General features: G+C 52.9%; 1 protein-coding gene across 2 annotated transcripts; it reads left to right on the forward strand.

The window, feature by feature from the left end:
* The first annotated feature begins 14,038 nt into the window (after positions 1–14,038).
* On the forward strand, positions 14,039–22,708 carry RNF215 (ring finger protein 215). Of its 2 annotated transcripts, XM_049865657.1 has the most exons (9): positions 14,039–14,334; positions 14,648–14,791; positions 15,219–15,290; positions 15,369–15,454; positions 15,811–15,967; positions 19,794–19,913; positions 19,987–20,130; positions 20,384–20,486; positions 20,574–22,708. In XM_049865657.1, the coding sequence occupies exons 1-9, from the start codon at positions 14,047–14,049 to the stop codon at positions 20,594–20,596; spliced, it is 1,137 nt and encodes a 378-aa protein (XP_049721614.1). In that variant the 5' UTR covers positions 14,039–14,046; the 3' UTR covers positions 20,597–22,708. The 2 variants fall into 2 exon arrangements, with proteins under 2 accessions (XP_049721614.1, XP_049721615.1); XM_049865658.1 differs by lacking the exon at positions 19,794–19,913.
* The last annotated feature ends 184 nt before the right edge of the window (positions 22,709–22,892 follow it).

Raw genomic sequence — 22,892 nt, forward strand, 5'->3', positions numbered from 1 at the left:
GAGCGGGGAGTCTGGGTTCTAGTCCCGAATTTACTACCCTCAACGGTCTGTGTGATTCTAGGTGAGACACTTGAGCTCTCTGGGCCTTAGTTTCTCCATCTGAACAATAAGATTGGACTAGTGCTAATGAACTCTTCTAAGATCAGGTCCCGAAAGGGTAGAGCCCCCACCCCCAAAACGGTTGGGAGTTTGCTGGTACCCTGCTTCCTGGGAAAACTGAGGCGTTGGCTTTCCCTCTCTGGGACTCTCGTCGTCCTCCTGTCCTGCCATCCGTTTACCACCACCACTGTGGGTCACAGCAACCCTGTGGGGTGCCTTATGTGTTGAGAGCCTTTCCCCCTCCACCTGTGGGCAAGGAGGGTGGAGAGCAGGGTACCAGGCTGAGGAAGCAAAGAAGAGCAGACCGTTGTCTCTTCACCCTGGGGCTTGTCCTCCAGTCGCTCCTAAAGGAAGCACACCCTCAGCTGGCTGGAGTGGTTCTTCTCCTTGGGAATCAGAAGACCCCAGCTTAAATCCCAAATCCTCCACTTCTTTTGAGGCTTCACCTGTAACTTCACCTCTCTGAACCCCAGCTACTTCATCTGATACACCAGGGTGATCACCCAGGCTTCATCAACTCAGCATGAGGAGAAAGTCCATTAATGTACAGATTCACTTAGGGCTGTGTCCAGCACAGGGTTAGCCTCAAGTAAGCACTTCCCAGGCCACCCGCAGCTTCCCTGAACTGCCACAGTGAAAGCGATGACACCTGCTATCAGCTTATCTGCTTCCCTAGCTCAGGCGGGACCAGAGCTCTAGTCTCTTGTGCTGCTGACCTGTGGGGTGGATGCACCCAGCAGCGGCAGGTCAGCAACCTTTGGCTGGCCCGTGTAGTCTGCCTGTCTCCTCATGCCCCAGGCCCAGCCCCTGCCTCACACAATGAAGCCCTCTCCCTCTTTGGCAGCTCAGCCGCCTTCCCTCTTTGCCTGGATCCCGGTGTGCCCCATCACTTCACTCCTACCTTGATGGCAGCATCAGTGCCTTGGGCCTTTCCTCTTACGGTGTGCCAGGCCCTAGGCACTGCTCTGGGGACCCAGAAATGAATCAGATACCAGCCTGTCCTCCCAAAGATAAGACACAAGTTCCATCACCCAGAAACCAGAGCAACGTAAATGTCCCAAGGAGAGGCGAATTGTAGAAAGCTTCATGGAGGGAGTAGCATTTGAGCTGGGCCTTAGAATACGGGATAGTAGAGGGGGACAGAAGGGAGACTTGTTCACTCCATGCCAGTGGAGTGGCATAAGCAAAGGTTTGGTAGTTGGGATTTGTGGCTATAGCCAGAAAGGTGGGGAGAAAGGAGAAGGCAGGGAGGACCCAGAGAGCCTTGGTGTTGCCTTAGTAGCATCTGCCCTTCTAGACCATGAGGTCCTTAGGCCCAAGGCTTTGTGGTCTCTGCATCCCCATGCACCCTCTGCCCCCAGCACAGCATCCTGTACGTAGGGACTCACTGTCCAATAAGTGTGTGTTAAATGAATGGATGCAAGAAATGCCCCAATAGAGGCACAGAGCCAGGTGCGGGGGAGCCCTTGGGGGGCAGAGGTAAACATAGATCACGCGGAGATCTCGCAGCTCACTCACTTCATTTAACAGCTGGGGAAACTCAGGCCCAAAGAGGGCATGGCCTGCCCTAAGTTGTTAGTGGCATGACAGATGTGAGAAGCCTTGCCCAATGTCTGGCATGTGGAGGGTGTTTGGTCGTGCCCTTCCCTCACTGCTGGGAATTAATGACTGTGGGCCTACCACCTCCTAGAGCCATGCAGGCCACCTCAACACTCAGGTCTCCAGGGAAGTGGAAAGCAAATACCTCCAGCCTCTCTCCTCACCCAGAGGTGATAGGGGGCTGAGACAGCCTACAGCAGGCGCAGTCAAAATGCTTGGGAGGACTTTACTTTGCTCCTGGTGTGGGCCCCAACATATGGGTCTGCTGTAGGGCACAGAGTGGGGGTCGTAGGTTACAGGCATACTCTCACTTCTGAAAAGAGCTCCACTTCTGAAAAGAATTCTCAGTCAGTCTCAGCATTCCTGCCCTAGTTGAACCATCCAGCAGCTTCTGGCCTGGGGCAGGGCATGTTTAAGAACGGCGTGGGGGCAGTGTCTGATCTCCTCCAACTTCATGAGGGGCAAAAGAACCAAGATCAACAGCCCAAAGCTGATTCTTATGAGGTGGAAGTCAGACAAGCCTCCTCTCTCCACCACCTCTCCCAACTCTGACACTGTCTCTCCCACAGCACTCTCTGCTGGGTTTGATAATTCATTGCAATGGCCACACAGAATTCACAGACCATACTCACAATTATGGAAACCCTGGTGGCATAGTGGTTAAGTGCTATGGCTGCTAACCAAGAGGTCAGCAATTTGAATCCACCAGGCGCTCCTTGGAAACTCTACGGGGCAGCTCTACTCTGTCCCATAGGGTTGCAATGAGTTGGAATCGACTCGACGGCAGCGGGTTTTGGATTCACAATTATGAGGTTTATTAGGGAAATAACAGTTACAATTCAGGCTCAAGAACAGTCAGGATACAGTTCTTCCATCAGGATAACCTCTCCCTGGCTCCCAGTCTCTGACCAAAGGCACTCAGCTTTCTCTGTGGGCCAGGAAACCCACCAAGCCACCTGCTGCTGCTGGGTCTCTCCTTCCTTCGTGGTGATGGGCTCCTTTGCTCTGGAATTGGCTTTCTTTTAAGGCAAAACTGACCAATCCCCTTGGATTACCCTGTCACACAGTCCTGCCCAATCACCTGGGTGGGAGTTACAAGACCATGGATAGAAAGGCCACACAAAACTAATCAATCAGTAATCAATAGCACTGTAGCATGGCTGCCTTCCTTGCTAGATACGTGGTCGAGATCTTTATTTAAGACAGGCAGGATGTTCTTTTCAGGGTAGAGCCTACTCAAAAGAAAAGAAGAATAACAACCCCTTATGTTCTGCAATGAGTAAAGAAAGTTACTAAATCACCAGATTCCTAGATCCCTTCAAATAAAGGAGCACTGTACTTGGTAGGTAAGTTTTGGAAGTCCTTGGGTGGTGCAAACGGTTAACACACTCGCCTGCCAGCCAAAAGGTTGGAGGTTCGAATCTACTTCTGGGCACCTCGGAACAAAAGCCTGGCGATCTACTTTTGAAAAACTAGCCATTAAAAACCTGGGGAACACAGTTCTACTCTGACACACATAAGATCACAATGAGCTGGAGTCCACTCGATGGCAACTGGTGTGTTAGTTCAACACTTTACAGTTTACAAGGCACTTTCAGACCTGCCTTCTCATTTAAGCCCCTGATGATCCTGAAAGGTAGCAGATCAGGTGTTTTATTATGCCCCTGTTACAAAATAGGAGCCTGAGCGTGAGAGGAGGTCAAGTGAGAGTGAGTGCTGAGTTGGGACTTGAACCCAATTCTCTAGCTTCTAGGCTGAATGCTCCCAAATGCCTGCGGACAGGGTTGTCAGCTGCTCTGGGAGCTGCCTGCAGAGGCTGCCCAGGAAGTACAAGTAACATCGGCCTAGCGGGAAACAGACCCCAACCCCAACCAAGGCCCCCCACCCTGTCCCCCAGGAATCTGGAGTTACCAAAGTAAAAACCTAAGAAAAGAACCCTTGCTCCATCTGTCCTTCCCAGATCCTCTGGCTACCTGCTTTTCCTCCTTCCTCCACTGGAACTCACCTACCTCTGGTGTACTGTAGAACAGCTAGTTAATCTGATGATGTAAATCCTAAATACATAATCTGGCAACCAAGCTGGTTACTGGGGAGAAAGTGTCTCCTCCTCACCCACACCCCTTCCTATTCCCTACTATTTTTCCCTGAGAGGTATGTTGCTCCCCTGCTCAAGAATCTATGATGGCTCCCCAGTTCCTTCATGAGTCAGCCCAATCTCACTGACTTGCACTCAGGTCCTACCCTCATCTTCTCCTAATATCCCTTGTGGCCTTGACTGCCATTCCACCCCTCCACGCATCTTCCTTTTTAGCCAGAGAAGCAACATGCTGTCCTTTAGACCTATCTCTGCCCCCCTGCCTCTGCCTCTGCCTCTGCCTCTTCCACAACTGCCACTCACTCTGATTTCCTCCTGCAAGAGCCTCCCTCACCCTCAAGGCTCTGATTAAATGAAATGAAAATGTTTCCAGGAACTTCCCCCGATCTACCCAACCCAATGTGTCCTCTGCCCTCAAGCAGGCCATGTCTCCGGACCCTGACACTGTCTATTTGTCTTGGAGTGCTGACACTCCAACAGGAAGAGTCTAGCCTCCAGGGTCAGGCAAGCCTGAGGTCAGAGCCAGGGCCTACTCCTCACCAACTGTGTGACTGGAGTGTTGTTCTGAGTATACTTTGCCAGGGACTGTGGCAGAGGAAGCACGGAAAGTGTGAGCAACTGAAAGAAGGTTGCTGGCGCACAGAGATGTAGTGGGAGTGTGGGTGACAGTCCTAGGCTTGGGAGTTGGGTGCTAGGTGTGGAACACCTCCATGAATGAGACCAACCCCTGCCTTGAGAAGTTCTCAGTCCGTGGGGGACAGCCAGGGCAACAGGTCATTCCAGTACAGTGTAGCCAGTGCCACCAGAGGGGTACAGACAGTAGACTGCCCACCCAGTTGGGAGGTGGGGTGTCCCAGGTTCCCTGGAGACCTGATGGCTGAGCAGGAGTCAGCAGGGGCAGGAGAGGGGAAGAAGTATGCTTTCCTGGAGGTGAGAGAGTATGGGCCACAGGAGAAGTAGTCAGCAGGCTGTAGTGTGGACAAAAGAGAGGAGGGGGCAGGGCAGAGCCTGAGAGGATTTCTAGGCTGTACCTAGGAGTGTAGCTGGCCAAGGGGAGGTTCTGCTGGCAAAGGGCCCCAGGAGAATGCCCATCAGGGCATGGCTGGCCAGGGCTACTGTTGGCACTAGTGTGGAGGCCAGATTGGAGTGGGCAGGATGTTTGGAGGCCATTCACTCATTTATTCACACATTCATTCAATAATCCTTTCAATATTTATTTAATCTGTATGCTGAACAATAATCCAAGAAGTTGGACTATATGAAGAAGAACACAGCATCAGGATTGGTGGAAGGCTCATTAACAACCTGGGATATGCAGATGACACAACCTTGCTTGCTGAAAGTAAAGAGGACTTGAAGCACTTACTGATGCAGATCAAAGACTACAGCTTTCAGTAGGAATTATACCTCAACATAAAGAAAACAAAAATCCTCACAACTGGACCAATAAGGAATATTGGGATAAACAGAGAAAATACTGAAATTGTCAAAAATCCACAATCAATGCATGGAAGCAGAAATCAAGCATTGGCCAAATCTGCTGCAAAAGACTGCTTTAAAGTGTTGAAAAGCAAAGATGTCACTTTGAGAACATAGGTGTGCCTGACCCAAGCCATGGTATTTTCAATTTTTTTTTCATATGCATGTAAGAGCTGGACAATGAGTAAGGAAGCCCGAAGAATTGATGCCCTTGAATTATGATGTTGGTGAAGAATATTGAATATACCATGCACTGCCAGAAGAATGAACAAATCTGTCTTGGAAGAAGTACAGCCAGAATGCTCCTTAGAAGCAAGGATGGAGAGACTTCATCTCACATACTTTGGGCATGTTATCAGGAGGGTCCAGTCCCTGAAGAAAGATGGCAGACTTGGTAAAGTAGAGGGTCAGTGAAAAAGAGGAAGACGCTCAACGAGATGGATTGACACAGTGGCTGCAACAATGGGCTCAAACATAGCAACGTTGTTCATAGGGTCGCTCTGAGTTGGGACTAACTCAGTGGCATCTAACAACTAACAACAACATTCGTTCCTCTATTCTCTATTTATCCATTCAAGAAATACTTAAATGACTGAGAAGTGTGCTAACCATGGAGTAAAACACTGCCTTCATGTAACTTACAGGACTGGGGGTGCTTGTGGGTGGGGGTGCGGGTTGAGAAACATTCCCAGGAAGGAGGGTCACTGAGATGGGCCATGGAGAACAGAGTGGGGAGCACAGTCCAGAGGAACAGCAGGGCTTGAGGGTGTGTGGATGTGGAGAGGGCAGGAGGATGTCAGGAAGGGGGCTATCCTGAGTTGGGTATGCTCTGTGGGGCCTGGAGTGGGGTTGTCTCCTTTTGGGGGCTTGGCATGCTCAGTGTGGAACAAGAATAGAGCACCTTCCAGGGGTGAATTCAGCCTGGGGGATGGGAAGTGCCTTTGAAGGTTGGAGGCCACAGATGGCTCTCACTGGGTACCTGTCTGGGGGTGTGTGTTGGGGAGGAGGAGGGAGAAGGAGCCCTCTTAGCAGGCCCCTGTGGCAGGGCAGTGAAAGCCCAGATACCCAGAATACAGAATGATGACCCTTCTGCTCCTCTTCCTTTTCCCTCCTGCTTTCCACTCTCCCCCCAGTGAAGAGGCCAGGGGTCTGCAGGGACTTCAGTCTAGGAGGCTGGCTGGTGACTTCTGGATCACTTCTGCTCCAGCTGCCTGGCCCGTGCTCTGGCCTCTCCCCCTGCACTGAGGCCATGAAAGCTGAGGAAGGAGCTCGGGATCAGGAGCCAGGAGACCCAGTGCCAAAGCCTTGCTCCCATGGCAAAGTCACCTGCCTTCTCTGGGTGCCTATAAACAAGGAGAAAAATAATCTTCCCCTCCCTCCCACAGCCGCTGTGAGAAATTCCAAGTGGAATAATGGCTGGAAAAGCCATGTGTGCACAAATGTAAGGGATTATTAGTACTATGCTATGTTGTTTCTGAAGACACAAAAAAATTGAGAAATTGAGCCCATCTCACTCCTCCCCAGGAGCCCCACTTCCTTCTTACTTCCGCAGTCCATCCCGGCTTTGTGACAACACAAATCCCTCCCTGCCCCACTCCCCACACCCGAACTCCCTGATTAAGGCCCTCACCTCCCCGGGTATCGCTGTCTAATCCCTAAGCCCTTTCTCACCAGTCTCCAGTTGTCTCGAAGAGTCAAATCCCTTTAGAATGAGGTGGCCCAGTTAGTGGTGGAGGGAGAGGCTGGGGGCAGGGACCTCAGGACTTCCCTAGGGGGTAGAGATGGATTGGAGGGGTGCTGTAGACCCTGCTCCAGCTCTGGCACTACCTGGCATGGGCCTAGAGACCCCCTTGGGAAGGGTGGGTTGCCAGCTCTATTCCTACCCCCTGCACCCAGATGGAGGCCAGAGTCTACAGCCAGGTCGGTTCCCATGCCAGTGCCTTTGGGAAGCAGTATGGCCTCAGGAGTGAGCCCACCAACTCTGGAGCCAGACTACTGGGCTCATCCTTGGTTCTATCACCTACCAATCTTACTTGACCTCTGTACCTCAGTTTCCCATCTGTAAAATGGCAATGATAATCATACTACCTCACAGTGTTGTGATGGGATTAATTGATCCAGTAAATGGAACAGCCCTTTAGGAGTACCTGGTATGCAGTGAACGTATGGCTGTTTTTATTTGCAATTCCTGTTCTGTCCCCAGATATTCTCGTCATTCAGGTCTCAAACCACACACCACCTCTCATCCAGGCCTTCCTTGCCCTGGCACTGATCTAAAGCCGCGCCAGTCCCCAGACCCTCTCGTGCTATTTTATCCCCATCATGTGGCACCTAGAGCGGCCTAAAATGGTCCTACTCATGTATGGGCTTATGGTTTACTGTCTGTTCCCAAGGGTCGGCACCCAGCATCCATTGTGGGCATGACCGACCCTCACCCTGCTCCCTGAGGGCGGCCTGGGGAAGGAGGCAGGCCCCCGACCACCCCCACTTTCCCAGACTCCCTTCACATACACACCACAGTATGGCTGCTGTTACTCTGCACCTGCCCTTTGTGACCTTGGGCAAGTCATCACCCCTCTCTGGGCCTGTGGGGGTCAGTGGGAAGACATGGGGATGGAACTAGGCGACCAAGGGACAGTCTAAGATTTTCTAAGATAACGTGTTATAGATCCTGGGGCTCGTGCCTATAAGGTTAAGGAATCTGAGGGACCTCCCAGTTCTAAAATACCCCCTTACCCAGCCTTTCTTGGTGTTACTGGGCCTGAAGCCCCCACAGGTGGTGAGTTCCTGTGAGTTAGGCATTGCCCTCCCTGTGGTGCAGTGAACTGCTTTAATATGGCCCTTCTAGCCATGGTCTTGTAACTCCCACAAAATGATTAGGTGGGACTATGCAAATAAGGTGCTTGTTGCCCACCAAGGGGATTGGACAGTTTCGCTAATGCAAATAAGGTGCATAAAATCCTTGTAGGGGATTGGTCAGTTTTGCCTCGTGCTAGGCTTAAAGGGAGTGAATCCCAGAGGTTGGTGGGGGACCTCACTACCATCAAGAAGAAGAGCCAGGAGTAGAGCACATCCTTTGGATGCAGGGTCCCTGAGCTGAGAACTAACTACCTAGACCCGAGAGAGAGAGACCCTGAAGACAGCATGAGATGGCAGCAACAATGGATCAGCAGGCTAGGCTTGCTGACCCATGGAGTGAGAGAGCTGAGCGCCTTCGGGCAGGAGGTTTTCTGGTGGAACCAGGTGCCTCCAGGCACATCAGTGGAGCTAAAAAGCTTTGTAACACTTGCCTGAGTAGTACAGAGGCCAGGCTGACTGATGGTGAGGGCTGAGAGCCGAGGGCCAAGGGCAGAGGGCCAAGGGCCAAGAGCCAAGATCAAGGGCCCAAGGGCTGAGAGGCCTACTTAAAGACATGGCTGAGAAGCTTTCCTAATCAAAGAACTGTATCCTGAGTCATTTTGTTACTTCCAAGTTGATCCTGTTCCTGAATTGTGACCTGTTACTTCCCTAATAAAAGCCACAGACACGAGTATGGTCTGTGAGTTCTGTGTGGCCAGTGCAATGAATTACAGAACCAGCAGAGAAGTAGAGAGTGCTGTGGGAGGGACGGCTGGTTTCAGGATTGGTAAAAAGATTACAGATTAGAGGTATGTCTGACCTCCACCTCATAAGAATGAGCCTTGGGCTGATGCTGATGGTGATTCTCTCTCCTCTCCCTAAAGTTAGAGAGATCACGTTCTTTTTACACTCCCCAAAGTCCTTTTGTAAATACAGCAGAGATCAACACTAAATCTCCACTATGGCCCTATTCCTCAGGGACCAAGCTGCCACCTGGTGGCAGGTTGATTACATTGACCCCTTCCATTGGGGGCCGAGGTTTGCCCTCACTGGAATAGACATATATTCTAGATAGAGATTTGCTTTCCCTGCTTGCCGAAATGCCTTCTCCATTTCTGTTGTCTTCTGCATGGCATTGCCTCCGACCAAGGAGGTCATTTCACAGCAGAGAAGTGCAGCAGTGGGCTTGTGTAACCAAAATTAGCTGACCTTACCACATACCCCATTCCTCGTACCAATTCTAAAATACCCCTCCCCCTCCCATCTCATTCCTTGTTGCGGCAGTGTGTTCCACATCTCACACCTTCATTAACAGCTTCATTTCTTCCTAGGTTCCCTGCAGCTTTAGGGGCTGAGGAGAGACAGGAGGAACTGTGGGCCTCCTGCACACAGCCCAGCCCAGTGCCAGGAAACCTTGGTTTCCAAGGAAGAAACCACCTGGAATAACAGTATGTTTCATGAACAAAACGAAAATCAAACCGATTGCTGTCAATTCCGACTCATAACAACCCTATAGGAACCAGGTCTCATGAAACTTCTTGCCATTGAGTCGATTCCAACCCATAGCGACCTTATAGGACAGAACAGAACTGCCCCACGGGGTTCCCAAGGAGCAGCTGGTGGATTTGAACCGCTGACCCTTTGGTTAGCAGCTGTAGCTCTTAACTGTTGTGCCACCCAGGGCTACATGTTTCATGAAAACCAAAAAAAAAAAAAAAAAAAATGCATTGCCAATTCCAACTCATAGCAACCCTATAGGACACAGTAGAACTGCTCCATAGAGTTTCCAAGGAGCACTTGATGAATTTAAACTGCCAGTCTTTTGGTTAGCAGCCATAGCATTTAAGCACTATGCTACCAGGGTTGCCAGTCTCATGAAAGGATCCCTAAAAGGGAAGCCAAGCCCACAGGTCCCAGCGTGCTTCACTTCCAGGGCCAGATGGGGAGCTGGTGAGGATAGGAACTGTCACTCTCTCACTATATGTCTCTGGGCAAGCCACGTCCCTTCTCTTGGCCTGTGTCCCCAGCTGTCAAATGGGAACTTGGGATGTCTCATGAAAGTACCCTCAAAATGCTGGGGTCTGTGGACTTGCCTTCCCTGGGGAGGCCCCACAGAACTGAGTGTCCTGCCTGTTCATTCCTGGAAGTGGAGTGGCCTGAGGTTCGGCAGTGGCCTGGTCTCCTTTCCCCGCTCTTCCATCACTTCTGTGGTCCTCAGCCCCCTCCTCTTCAGATGCTCTGCGCCAAGGACAGCCTCATGGGCTTACTCATCTATCTGCAGTAAATCTCTAGTCCTTTGCTGCCTCCCTTCCTGGGCTCATACTCTCTCCAGCAGCAGCTCCATTCTTCACTGCTCTTCCACCCCTGCCCCCCACTACCCCCCAGCACCTGGCCCCACCAGCACAAGGGCCTTGGATGGGTCGGGCTAGGCTACATCTTCCCACAGGAACATTCTCAAGCTCTTGTCTCTTCCAGGATAACCAATGGTTACTTGGTGGTAGGACAGACCACAGGTTGGATACCTGCCAAGTCTACAGGGGAGCTCCAAATCCTATTGATGGAAGGCTAGGATGTGGATAGTTGTATGGAAGTGAGCCTGTGTTCTTTGTAGGTGAGGGACAAATGTAAGCAAAGATCTGTGCCTGATTGGTGTGTGTATGTTGGGGTAGGGGCAGTTAGGATCCCCTGCCTGGGGTTATAGAGAGAGCAAGTAGTGGGAACAGCAATAGGCAGACTGTAGAGCCAAGGGACTGCCTGATTACAGGGTGTGTCCTTGCAACCCTGTCATTGGGGTTGACAGATGGGCTGGGATACTGAAAGCATCCATGAAGATTCTCCCTGGGCACCAAGGTGACCCCAAGGTGCATTTTGCAATTTATGAAGAATGATTCTGTACTTATGAAACAAAGATATAACAAGTACTCATGTAACTTAAAAAACAGGCCTTCAAACCACTTCTTCCCAGTTCAGTCATGATGACCAAGGAAGCAAAATCAGAACAGGCACAAATTTTTTTTAATTTGGGTAAACTGGGATAATAACAGAATGGGAAAAATTACAGGTCAAAGCCCTGCTACAAACTTAATCTCCCTCTTAGAAAATGAGGGCAGTGTATGCATTGCATAGCAACCAAATCTCTTGCATGTCTGATTTTGAGCAGAGTCCCCCTTCCAAGACGGCAGCTGACCAGGCTGCTTTGAATGTGTGTCACTCTCCACAGTCCAGCCAATAATCCAAACTTGTCCATCAGGCTCCTGAAAGGGTTCACTATGCCTGAGTCTTCCATTCCAGAGCTTTGACCTGTAATTTTTCCTGTTCCCGATCGCCCAAATTGTAAAAATTTAGGTCTGTTCTGGTTTTCTTTTCGTCGGCTATGTCTGAACCGGTTTGAATCAGTTTGAAGCCCTGTTAAAAAACAGAACATCCCCCAAAGCTACTGGAGCCCTCGGGATGCCCCTTCCCGGTTACATCCCATTCAGCTAAACTGAACCTTATCTTTTGCATTCTCTTGACTTTCTTTAGAGTTTTGTTACATATACATGTATCCCTAAAGAATTCAGCCCTGCATATTTTTGAGCTTAAACAGTATGTATTATTTGGAGACTTGTTTTTTGTGCTCAATATTCTGTGAAAATCGCCCATGTTGATGTACATAGCTAGTTTGTTCACTTTTTTCTCTTGTATGGTATCCTACCCATTAAGGAACACAATTTATCTCCTGAGTTGTCTTCAGCCATTTGCTGTTCAAACACTGCTGCACTGCACATGCCCAGGGCACGGTTCTCAGCAAGGAAAGCACATTAGAATCATCTGGGGTACAAGCTTTTAAAAATCAACAGCAATCAGGCCCCATCTGCAGAGGTGATGATTTGTTGATATAGAGTAGGGATTGGGCATTGGTATTTTTTAAAAGATCCTTGGATGATTCTAATGTGCAGTCCGTGTTGAGAAACACTGTTCTAGAGTATACACCCAGGAGGGGACTGCCTAAGAATATGCATCTTTGGCTTTATTTGATGTAAAATAGTTTTCCAAATTGGGTGTATTGGACCAGTATGACCAGGCTGTACATCTATCGGCAGTGGACAGATACCATTGCCCCACATCCCGCCAACATGTTTTCAGACTTAATTTTTGCCAATTGATCTTCCATTATGATTTTAATTTATATTTCCCTGATTAGTAATTATTCATATTTAAAATTCATATTGAATAATTCATATTTATTGACCATTGTTTTCTTTTGCCAAATGCCTGTTTGTATCTCTCGTCCATATTTATATATTTACATACCCTAAACATGAATCATCTGGCTGCAAATATCTTCTCCCAGTTTGTGGGAGAGGTGCGCAATAAAGTGTGCACTTTATTCTGATGCTTTGATAAACAGAAGATTTTTATTTTATTGTGGATAAATTTCTCAATTATTTCCTTTACATTTTGTTTTTATTTCTTAAGAAATCTCTCCTGGCCTTGGGGTAATCATGACATTCTCCTATGTTTCCTTCTAAAAATGTTTCAAGTTTTACTTTTTATATTTAGGTCTTTAATCTACATGGAATTGATTTTTGTGTGTGTGTATGGTGTGAAGTAGGGATCCAATTTCATTTATTTTCCTTATGGCTAACCAGTTTTCCTAGCACACTTTTTCAAGTAGTTTATTATACCACCCTCCCCTGCCAACTGCAGTGCTTCCTGACATACACCAGCTATGTATGTGTGGGTCAGTTCCTGGCCTCTCTGTTTCCACACCTTATCTATCTTTGGGTGGACATCAGGCTGTCTTATTCTCTCCATCTTACTCTTCTTCAGGAGTGTTTTGGCAATTTGAGGTGGTGGATAGAGGGGAGTTTATTGTAAAATTCTTTCAACTTTTCTGTATGTTTGAAATTTTTCATAATAAAAATATTCAGGAGAAGAGCCTTGGCTCATCTGGCCTTTGCTTGTATCATGGTGCAATTTTTATAGGCTTAGCTTTCAGCCCCAGCCAGCTCCCAGCAGCTCCAGCTCTTCGATGGAGAAAAGGATGAGTTTTAGGACATTACATGCATCTTTCACATTCTGGTAAATATCAAAGATTCACTACAGATTAGTAAGTAAACACAAGTAAGCCCGTGCTTACTTTGTCTATTGGATATTTCGCCCCTACTTATATCATTTTTTTTTTATATATCGTACCCATTTCACCGCCTGAGCGTCCAGCCTCTGTGACCTACTGAGGTCCTGCGTCTATCCTGCTTCATCCAGCCTTCAGTCCCTAGTCCCGCTACCTGCTCCTTCCTGACCGTGCCTCAGTTTCCCCGTCTGCCTCCCACGCCCATTTCTGGATCTCTGCCTCCTGGAGTTTGGGGGCTGAAAGGCCCCTTAGAGAGCCAGGGATCCACATCCTGGTCTGGCTGGGAAATGGAGGTCCGAGGAAGAGGGGGGCACGACTTGGCCCAGGCCACACGTGGGTCCGTCGGGTCGCAGCAGAACAAGGGCCAGACCCCAGGTCCCCCGCCACGTCCCTCCAGACGGCGTCCCTACCCTTCTCAGGCCCTGGTCGTGCCTCCGCCTCCCTCCGTCATCAGTTCCAACTATCCCAGTCTGTCTGACAACCTGCAGTCTATGAGCCCTTCCCTTCTCTAACTTTCCGCAACCGCCCGCGGCCCCGGCTCCGCCCCCTCCTCTCTCTCCGTGCCTTGGGGCCGAGGTTCTCTGTGGTCGCCAGGGGGCGCGCGCTGCCCGTCCAGGGCGCGGAAACAACCCTGCGCAGCCCCGCCCCCTCGGCGCCCCGCCCATCCGGCCGCAGCCCCGCCCCCTCGACGCCCGTCCGGCCGCGGCCCCGCCCCTCCCGGCGTCCCGCCCCGTCCGGCCGCGGCTTCGCTTTCTCAGGTCACCCGCTCCCGGGACCCCCGGCCCCGCCTCGCCCGCCCGCCCGCCCGCCAGGTCCAGCCATGGGCCCCGCTGCTCGCCCCGCGCTGAGGTCGCCGCCGCCGCCGCCTCCTCCGCCTCCGCCATCGCCGCTGCTGCTGCTGCTGCCGCTGCTGCCACTCTGGCTGGGCCTGGCGGGGCCCGGGGCCGCGGCGGACGGCGGCGAGCCCGCGGCCGGGGCGGGGCGGGGCGGGGCCCGTGCGGTGCGGGTGGACGTGAGGCTGCCGCGGCCGGACGCGCTGCGCCTGGAGGGCGTCCGGATTGGCCCCGACGCGGACCCAGCGCCCCCGCTACGCGGCCGCCTGCTGCTGGTGAGCGCCGCCGCGCCTCCTCCAGCTGGACCCACGTAGACTGGGCCTCTGCCGCCCGGCTTACACCCCTCCCTGAGCCCTGCATCCCCGCAGCCCCGCTCCCAGAACCAGCCTTCGTCCTGGATTGGGCGCTGACAGTCCAGTGCCCTCTCCCCAGGACGCCCAGGGCCCCAGCACTCGCGCTTCAAAACTTGAGAACCGGATGCTTGCCCCTCCAAACGCGTTCCCAAACCCTGGCCTGGATCCTGGTGGGGCTGACCCCGAGCACTTCCTCCTCCCTTCCCTTCCTCTGCCCGTGGCCCCTCACCCACAGATGGACATGGTGGATGTCGAGCAGGAGGTGCCGGTGGAAGGCTGGATTGCAGTGGCCTACGTGGGCAAGGAGCAGGCGGCCGTGTTCCACCAGGAGAATCAGGGCAGCGGCCCCCAGGCCTATCCCAAGGCCCTGGTCCAGCAGGTGCTGGTGGAGTGTGTAGGGGAGGGGAGCTAGAGAAAGGGGTGCCCAGGCATCTGCTGGAGCCTGGCTCTCAGGTGGATCCCCAGGAGTTTCCAGACAAGCCGTGGGCCTGGGTGGGACAGGGGACCCTAGTCTGGAGAATTGGGTCAATACGGTGTGGAAACCTAGAGGTGAGAAGTGGTGAGGAGAGGTTAGATCAGGCTCCGAGGGGATCGGCCAGGGAGTTCCTCCAGGGGGAGGTAGGGGTGCCTGCCCTGCTAGCACCAAGGAAGGCACAGCATTGTTTGGGTAGGAGGAAGAGGAATTTCTGCCTTTGGCCTCAAAGAGCTAGCTTATCCTAGTTTGCAGAGGAAGCTCTCACTGTAGAGCTAGGAGCTAAGAGAGATGTGGTCAGGTGTGTGCCAGCCTCCTGCCCTCTGTCCTGCAGATGCGTCGAGCCCTCTTCCTGGGAGCCTCTGCCCTGCTTCTCCTCATCCTGAACCACAACGTGGTCCGAGAGGTGAGCCTGGAGCAAGCAGTGGGGGTACAGGCTGAATACAGGGGACCAAGGTGTGCTGACCTGCCTGTTCTCCTGCAGCTGGACATATCCCAGCTTCTGCTCAGGCCAGTGATTGTCCTTCATTATTCTTCCAACGTCACCAAGCTATTGGAGGCACTGCTGCAGTGAGTTGGGGTTTGGGTTCCAGGAGGACTAGGCCTGGGTACTGAGGTTCCCCATCTCTGTTCTGGGCTCAGGGGTCTCAGAACTTGGGTGCTTCCTGTTGGCCTGAAGATGGTGGTCACCTGGTCTGAAAACTTGGTAAGGGGACTGGAAGGAGGAGCCATGGCCTGGAGAGAGGAGGCGACTCTGAGAGCAGAGGGGATGGGCCCGGAAAAGAGAAAGCTGGACACTTGATTGATAGGCTGATCCGTGGGCTTGCGGTGTCTGGCCAGGTTTGTGTGAGAAGTAGAAAAAGCAATGGCTAGGAGAGGCCTGGGGCCAAAGTGAAATGGCTGGGGTGGTATTCTTTCTTCCATAGGAGGACACAGGCTACTGCTGAGATCACCAGTGGAGAGTCTCTGTCAGCCAACATTGAGTGGAAGCTGACCCTTTGGACCACTTGTGGCCTCTCTAAGGATGGCTACGGTGGCTGGCAAGACTTGGTGTGCCTGGGAGGCAGTCGTGCCCAGGAGCAGGTAGGTGTTGGTATTATACAGGGCTGGGGAGAGGAGGTACTGGTGGGCCACACATATGGCCTTGTCTTAGAAGTCCTGTGGCCTTTCATGTCTTGGTGCTGGCGATGGCTACTCTTACCTCAGCGGGTTGTCGTGATGCCCGTGGGTTCTCGATGTGGCTCCTGGCCTAGAGTCATTTACTGTTGGCTGCTGTTGTGTTGCTTCTGCTCAGAAGCGTTGGGCTCTCCATTGCCTGCAGGATAAAATTCAGACTGTTTAGCCTGGCTTTCAAGGCTCGCCTGATCTGACGCACACATTCTATTTTTCTAGTCTTCTCTCCCCTGCTTCTCTTTGCCCTATGCTCCCGTAGTCCTGACATTTGCTGCCTGTACATACCTCTGGAGACCCTGCTGCTGGGCCTCTGGCTGGGCTTGGCCATCAGCACGGACACCCTTTTTCTCCATTTCCATGTGTAGCAGAGCCTTCATTCATGACTCATCCTGCCTGTCTTCTTTGGAGAGTCTCCCTTGTGCTCTCAGTACAAAGTCCCTTCCTTTCTCTTCTAAATCACACACTTTGTCAGGCCCTTCATACGGCTCCTAGGACAGCCACTCCTGTTTGTGTTTCGGGTCGCCTGACTTTGTCTCCCAAGGGCAGGGGCTAAGTCTTATCTCTGGATTGCCTATCTATTGCCATCAAGGGGGTCCAACAGTGTTCCATCCATAGCATTTATTGAGCATCTATCCTATGTGGGGCAGATGTGCCCCGTCTCGGCACGCAGCCTCCAGCAGGTGTCGGTGGACATGGGCAACGTGAGGCAGCCTCGTCAGGCAGAGAACCAAATCAGTAGACCGTCAGGTCGAGATGATTCTGTCTCATGGTGACTCTGTGTGTGTTAGACTGGAACTGTGCTCCATAGGGTTTCATGGCTGTGACCTTTCAGAAGGAAATAACCAGGCCTTTTTTCTGAGGCACCTCTGGGTGGGTTTGAACCACCGACCTTTTGGATAGTAGCCAAGCTCTTAACTGTTTGCACCATCCAGGAACTCAGGTACAAATTCTGGCTTGGAAAGCTCAGCAGAATGATCTTGGGCCTAGTGTTCAGCCTCTGTAAATCTCATTGTCTGTATTTGTGGACAGGGATAGTACAACCATCACAAGAATGTCTCGGATAGGGTATGCAAAGCACTTAATTTGCAGTGGGTGTTAAGCAAACAGGTAGCTGGTACTGCTCTTAACATCTTTCTTGCTGTAAGCACTTGAATAAATCAGCCATCAACAAATTGTTTTGTTTCACAAACGGGGCTGGATGTGAAGGATGTGAAGGCTGTGGAGGATACGAAAGGCCTGTGAGACCCTGTGTCTGCACTCACAGGGCTCAAAGATGAGCAGGCAAGAAGAGACTTGAACATGAAAGATACTATGGCAACTCAGCCTGAACAGATTTGTTGGGGTAACAAGCACTGAGACTAGGGATGCGAAAGGCTTTCTGGAAGAGAAGGGTGCCCCAGTGTATGTCCTCTGTGAGGGCAGCACCATAGACGTCTGATGAGGGGCCTGAGGAGGTGCCGGCGGAAAGGCTAGAGGAGAGAAGGGAGCAGGCTGGAAGGTAGACTCGGAGACAGCCTAGAGAGGCTGGAGAGGAGTGTGCACAGTCTGCCTGGTGGACTAGCTGGTACCAAGAGCAAAGCTGAGCAGCTGCGGCCATACTGCTGTCTGAAGGCGACTGGGGCAGGCATCTCAGCTGGTGGATCTGATACTCAGGCCCAGGACCCGGTCATCATCACTCTGGCCCCGGTAACCCAGAGAGTTGCAGCACTCATGGGTCAGGAAGGTCTGAACAAACGACTTCCCCAACTCCACCCTTCCTCCTCACACAGGGGCTCCAAGATGTGCTGAGCCTGGGTGGCTGATTCTGTGGCCTGCAGTGGAGGTTTAGGCCGCCCATACCCTTGGCCCACCCACCCAGCACCTTCTGGTCTCCCCAAGGCATGGAGGCTTAGAGTGGGCCTGCCCTGGGAACTTACGCTATAATGGCCACTCGGTGAGGCTTGCCTGTGTCAGCCTGGCTCAGCATGGCCCAGGCTTACAGGGCTTGTCCGGGGAGGAGATGGGCCAGAGACGCTGTCACTGAGCTGGGGGGAAGTGGGGTGGGCATAGTGAAGACCCCTGAGCCCAGCCTAGGACAGCTTCCTGGAGTAAGTGCCAGTGCCACCACCGCAGCTGGAGGGGAGATGGGGACAGAGGCCCAGGAGGAGAAGGGAGTGCAGGACTGAGGGGAGAGCTGGGCTCACAGATCTCTCTTGGTAACAGCTCCAAGCCTGAGCAAGAGCAGCGGGTTTGACACTTAACAGCAGGGTGGGGGTCTCTTTTAACATCAGATCACTCCGTAGTCCTCCCCCCGATGGTACTTGAACTTGAGCATTGGTTGAGGAAGAACATGATGGCAGAGAGCTATTAAGATTGCAGAAAGCTTTTAAGTGCATGTATTAATCATCTCCACAGACACTGGGAAACTCTGGTGGCATAGTGGTTAAGAACTTGGCAGCTAACCAAAGGGTCAGCAGTTTGAATCCACCAGGCACTCCTTGGAAACCCTGTGGGGCAGTTCTGCTCTGTCCTATGTAGTTGTTATGAGTTGAAATCGACTCAACGGCAGTGGGTCTGGATTTATAGACCCTGAGGAAGTGTGCCTGTGGCAAGTAGCTACGTTTCAGCCAGGAGGTGCTGCTGCTCACTCCACCGCACCTATTTCTGAGCAGCCACACTGCATATGGTTGAGATGAAATCAAGGTCACTGTGGTCCCCCAGTCACTCTGAGGCCCAACCAGGGATCCAGGGACCACAGGTTTTAAGTATTCTCTCAGTAGTCTTTTCCTTAAGTGAGGCGCTGAGACTGTATTGTGACCATGTCAGGCATAGTTCTCAACAGCAGGTACTCTCAGACTGACAGGTACCCCCAGAGCACAGAGGGAGAGTAGGTAGCTGAGAAATGCAGTCAAGGTTAGGTGTGAGGAGGACCGGGAGGCGGAAGCAAGCAGGAGCGCTTCTTGGAGCAAGGGGGGGCCCAAGGGCAGTAGCCAGGGAAGGGAAGAGTGTGTGGAAAGGTGCAGGCGTGGGAAGGGCTAGGAGCATGGGCCACTGAGAGGAGGGCAGCAGCAGGAGAGCTGAGGTGGGCCACATCTCTGGCGAGGTCCTATAGCCAGGCCAAGCCAAGTTCAGGCTCTCTCCTGAGGGTGGAAACAGGCTCAGGGTGGCGTGTCCAGCAGGGTTGCCCAGTCAGGTTTGTAGTTGAGGCCCTCCTGGCTGCCAGGTTGGGATGAGCAGGCGAGAGTGGAGGCCGGGGACCACAGAGCAGTGGAAGGTCATGGGATGGCCCGGGGAGGGCACAAGAGATCTAGGAAGGAGAAGCAACAGGACGGGGCTGGACTCACTCTGAGAGTGGGAACAAATTCCTGGCTTGGTTGGGGTGTGGTGGTGGGCACTGAGAGACCAGGAGGAAGTGCAAGGTCCTGGGTGGGGGAGGCTCTGGGGCTGCCAGATAGAAGCTTTCATATGTACAGAAATACAGGGTTTGTTGCTCAGGAGAGGCCTGGGCTGGGAACAGATTTGGTCTCCTGGGTAGGAGAATGAGATGTGTAGGATAGGAAGAAGGCAGCTGGGAGCAGACCTGAGGGTCTCACGTGTGGGAGGCACAGAGCTGGCAGAAGAGGAAGCTGGGAGCACACGGGGATGCAGAACCTTTGGTGCACTTGCTGGCCTGGTCCTTGGTGCCATGGGGATGGACTTCACTGGGGAAAGAGTGCAGGGCAGCCACAGGCCCTGACAACCCCGGTCCCCTCCCCAGAAGCCCCTGCAGCAGCTGTGGAATGCCATCCTGCTGGTGGCCATGCTCCTGTGCACCGGCCTTGTGGTCCAGGCCCAGCGGCAGGCGTCGCGGCAGAGCCAGCGGGAGCCTGGAGGCCAGGTGGGAGCCCACGGGAGCCCCGGCCACCCCCAGCTTTCCTGCCAGAGAGACTGTACCTGCCCCTTTCCCACAGGTGGACTTGTTCAAGCGCCGTGTGGTACAGAGACTGGCATCCCTCAAGACCCGGCGCTGCCGTCTGGGCAGGGCAGCACAGGGCCTCCTGGAGCCGGGCGCTGAGACCTGTGCTGTGTGTCTGGACCACTTCTGCCACAAGCAGGTTAGTGCCCTGGGTAGAGACCAGCCCTTGACTGACCAGTGATGTCCCCCATTTTCCTCCAGAGACCTCAACCACCCCAACCAGACCCTTCTCCAGATTCGCTCCTAGGCGCCAGGGCTATGGAATGGCGGGGAGGGGACAGGCCAGGCCACTGGGGGCTTGTTTCCAGCTCAGGTGTGGGGCACAGAAAAAGACACCCTCACTGGAGTCCTGCCCCTGTGGCCTGAGGACCCCCTCCCCGCCCCCGCCACAGTGGCTCCGGGTACTGCCCTGTAAGCACGAGTTCCACCGAGACTGCGTGGACCCCTGGCTGCTGCTCCAGCAGACCTGCCCACTGTGCAAATTCAACGTGCTGGGTGAGTAGGGGCAGGGGCCCTCGGCTGATGGCACCTGGGCCCTGCCTGATGCCTGTCTCCCTGCTCTTTCTCTTCCTGCCCCTACAGGGAACCACTACTCAGATGATTAGCTGCCTGCCTGTACCCTGGCCCTCAACCTGGGCTCCTGGAACAGGACAGCAGGGTGCACAGGACAGAGGTCCCTGTGGGTGGGACAAAGGGCCCCTCCCCTGATGAGGGGCAGGGTACCCTGCTGTGTCCACACTGGGAAGGTGGGGCCACATCCCCAAGCAGGATGCAGGGCTGAGACCAGCCAGTCCAGGAAGAGAGGCTGCTGGGGGCCCTTCTCTGCAATTCTGGGGCTTCTTGCCTGCCCTCCTCACAGGCAGCTCCTCAGCACCCAGGCAGAGGCCTGGGTAAGAGGGTGAGGGATAGTACAGCTGCTCTCAAGGATTGGGGGCTCTCTGGCCTACCTTTTAGGGTGTCCCTGGAGGCTGAGGCTACAGTATTTTGTGTTTATTTATTGGGGCATGGGTTGGGGAAGGAACTTTCTGGCCTTCGGGGCACCCTGGCCTGACCATCTTTCAGGATACACCTCAGTCCAAGCTGTGATGTTAGACCCAGAGTCCTCACTTTGCCTGCTGCCCCCAGCCACAGACACCGCTGCGTGTCCCTCCCCGGGCCTGGCTGGGACCAGGGGCTTTAGAGACTATCCAATCCTGATCTTCTCAGTCAGAGCTACACGGGCCAGCTGGGATCCCTGAAGCCACAGGATAACTGGTGCATTCCCCAGGGGCATCGGGTTTTTTTAGGGAAGATCTGGGGTGGGGAAGGTTTAATATTAAACGTGGATATATTTTAACAGAAAATAGAAAACCTGTGTGTATTTTTTAAGATAAAAAGTTACCTTGGGCTCTACTGCCTATGGGAGGCATAATTCTATGATAGCCCCCAAAACGTTCCACCCCACTTTGTGCTCACATCCTGTGTAATCGCTAGAACTGTGAATGTAACGGATTTTCCTCCTGTGGTTCAGTTATTTTATATGGTACTGAAGTAAGGCAAGTATCCAAGTAGACCTGACCTAATCATACAAGCCCTTTAAAAGCAGAGGGTTTTCTCTAGCTGATGGAAGAAAAGGAAGTCAGATTTGAAACATAAGGGGATTCAACGTGTGAGAAACTTGCTGACTTCAAGATGGAGGGGCCCACATGGCAAGGAATGTGAATGGCCTCTAGGTACCAAGAGTTGCCCCCAGCTGAAAGCCAGCCAGCAGGGACATAGGGCCCTCAGTCCTACAGCTGCAAAGATCTGAATTCTGCCAACAACCAGGATGAGCTTAGAAGTGGATTTGTCCCCAGGGCCTTCAGATCGGAATGCAACCTTGCAGATAACCTTGATTTCAGCCTTCTAAGACCCTGAGCAGAGAACCCAGCTACACAGGACCAGACTGCTGACCTGCAGAACTCTTAGCTAATTAATGGATGCCAAGTAGGTGGAGGCCTGAGAGAGGAGCCAGCCTTCACCTGGACCTGGGCACAGGCACCCTGGCTTTCACCTGTGAGGGCTGGGCCAGTGATCAGCCTCCCTCAGGAACCCCTGGGCTCCACTGGAGCCGGTTAGGCAGACCTCGGCTGTGCCAGCTCAGCTACACACATCACCCCTCCTGACCCTTCTCTGTGAACTGAGGTGCTGCACCAGGTTGCTTCACTAGGGGAAAATTTCAACTGGGAGTGCTCACCCTCAGAAAGCCTCAGCAAGGTCTTAGAGCCTGTTCTTCTCAGATGAGGTAACTTGAGGCAATAAAGTGGACTGGTGTGGCCAGTGACATCAGTGGCAGGGTGGACCCCAAGGGACCCAGGAAAGCCAGAGCTGGCTGTGGTGTCCACCTCTCTGGCTGGGGAAGACCCTGCCCTGCCCTCATTGACCTCCTGGGGATCTGATGTCCAGGATTTAGAGAAACCTTTTCTTCTCACCATTTTCTGGAGGTGGGAGTTCTCTATTAAAGAGGGCTGACTTCCTTAGATCCTTAATGTCCCTTCCCCAGGCCTCAGAGCTGGGGCTGGGAAGGCATCACTGCCCTGCTGGCCTCCATGAGCCCAGAGCCAGGGTGGCAGCCTCTGATGCCTCCCTGGCCTCAGACAACCTTGTCAGACCCTCTTCGGCAGCTGCTTTCCCATCCCCTGGCCCTCCCCCACCCTGCATCTCCTCTCACTTGGTACAGATCAGAGTCCATGTCTCCCACTTGGCCCTTGCTATGAGGAAAGACTGTCCTTCACCTTACCCAAGTGCTAGAAGCTTCTCTCCGCCCTCTGTGTGTTCTCCTCTCCTGTCTCCTGTCAGGAGGCAGGAAGCTGCCATTTGCTGTGGGCCCACAGTGTGCCAGGACTGTGCTGCTGGCCAATGACCCATGTGGCTGGCACTCAG

Source organism: Elephas maximus, chromosome 22, assembly GCF_024166365.1.
Source record: "Elephas maximus indicus isolate mEleMax1 chromosome 22, mEleMax1 primary haplotype, whole genome shotgun sequence".
In the NCBI taxonomy this organism is placed as follows: Eukaryota; Metazoa; Chordata; class Mammalia; order Proboscidea; family Elephantidae; genus Elephas; species Elephas maximus.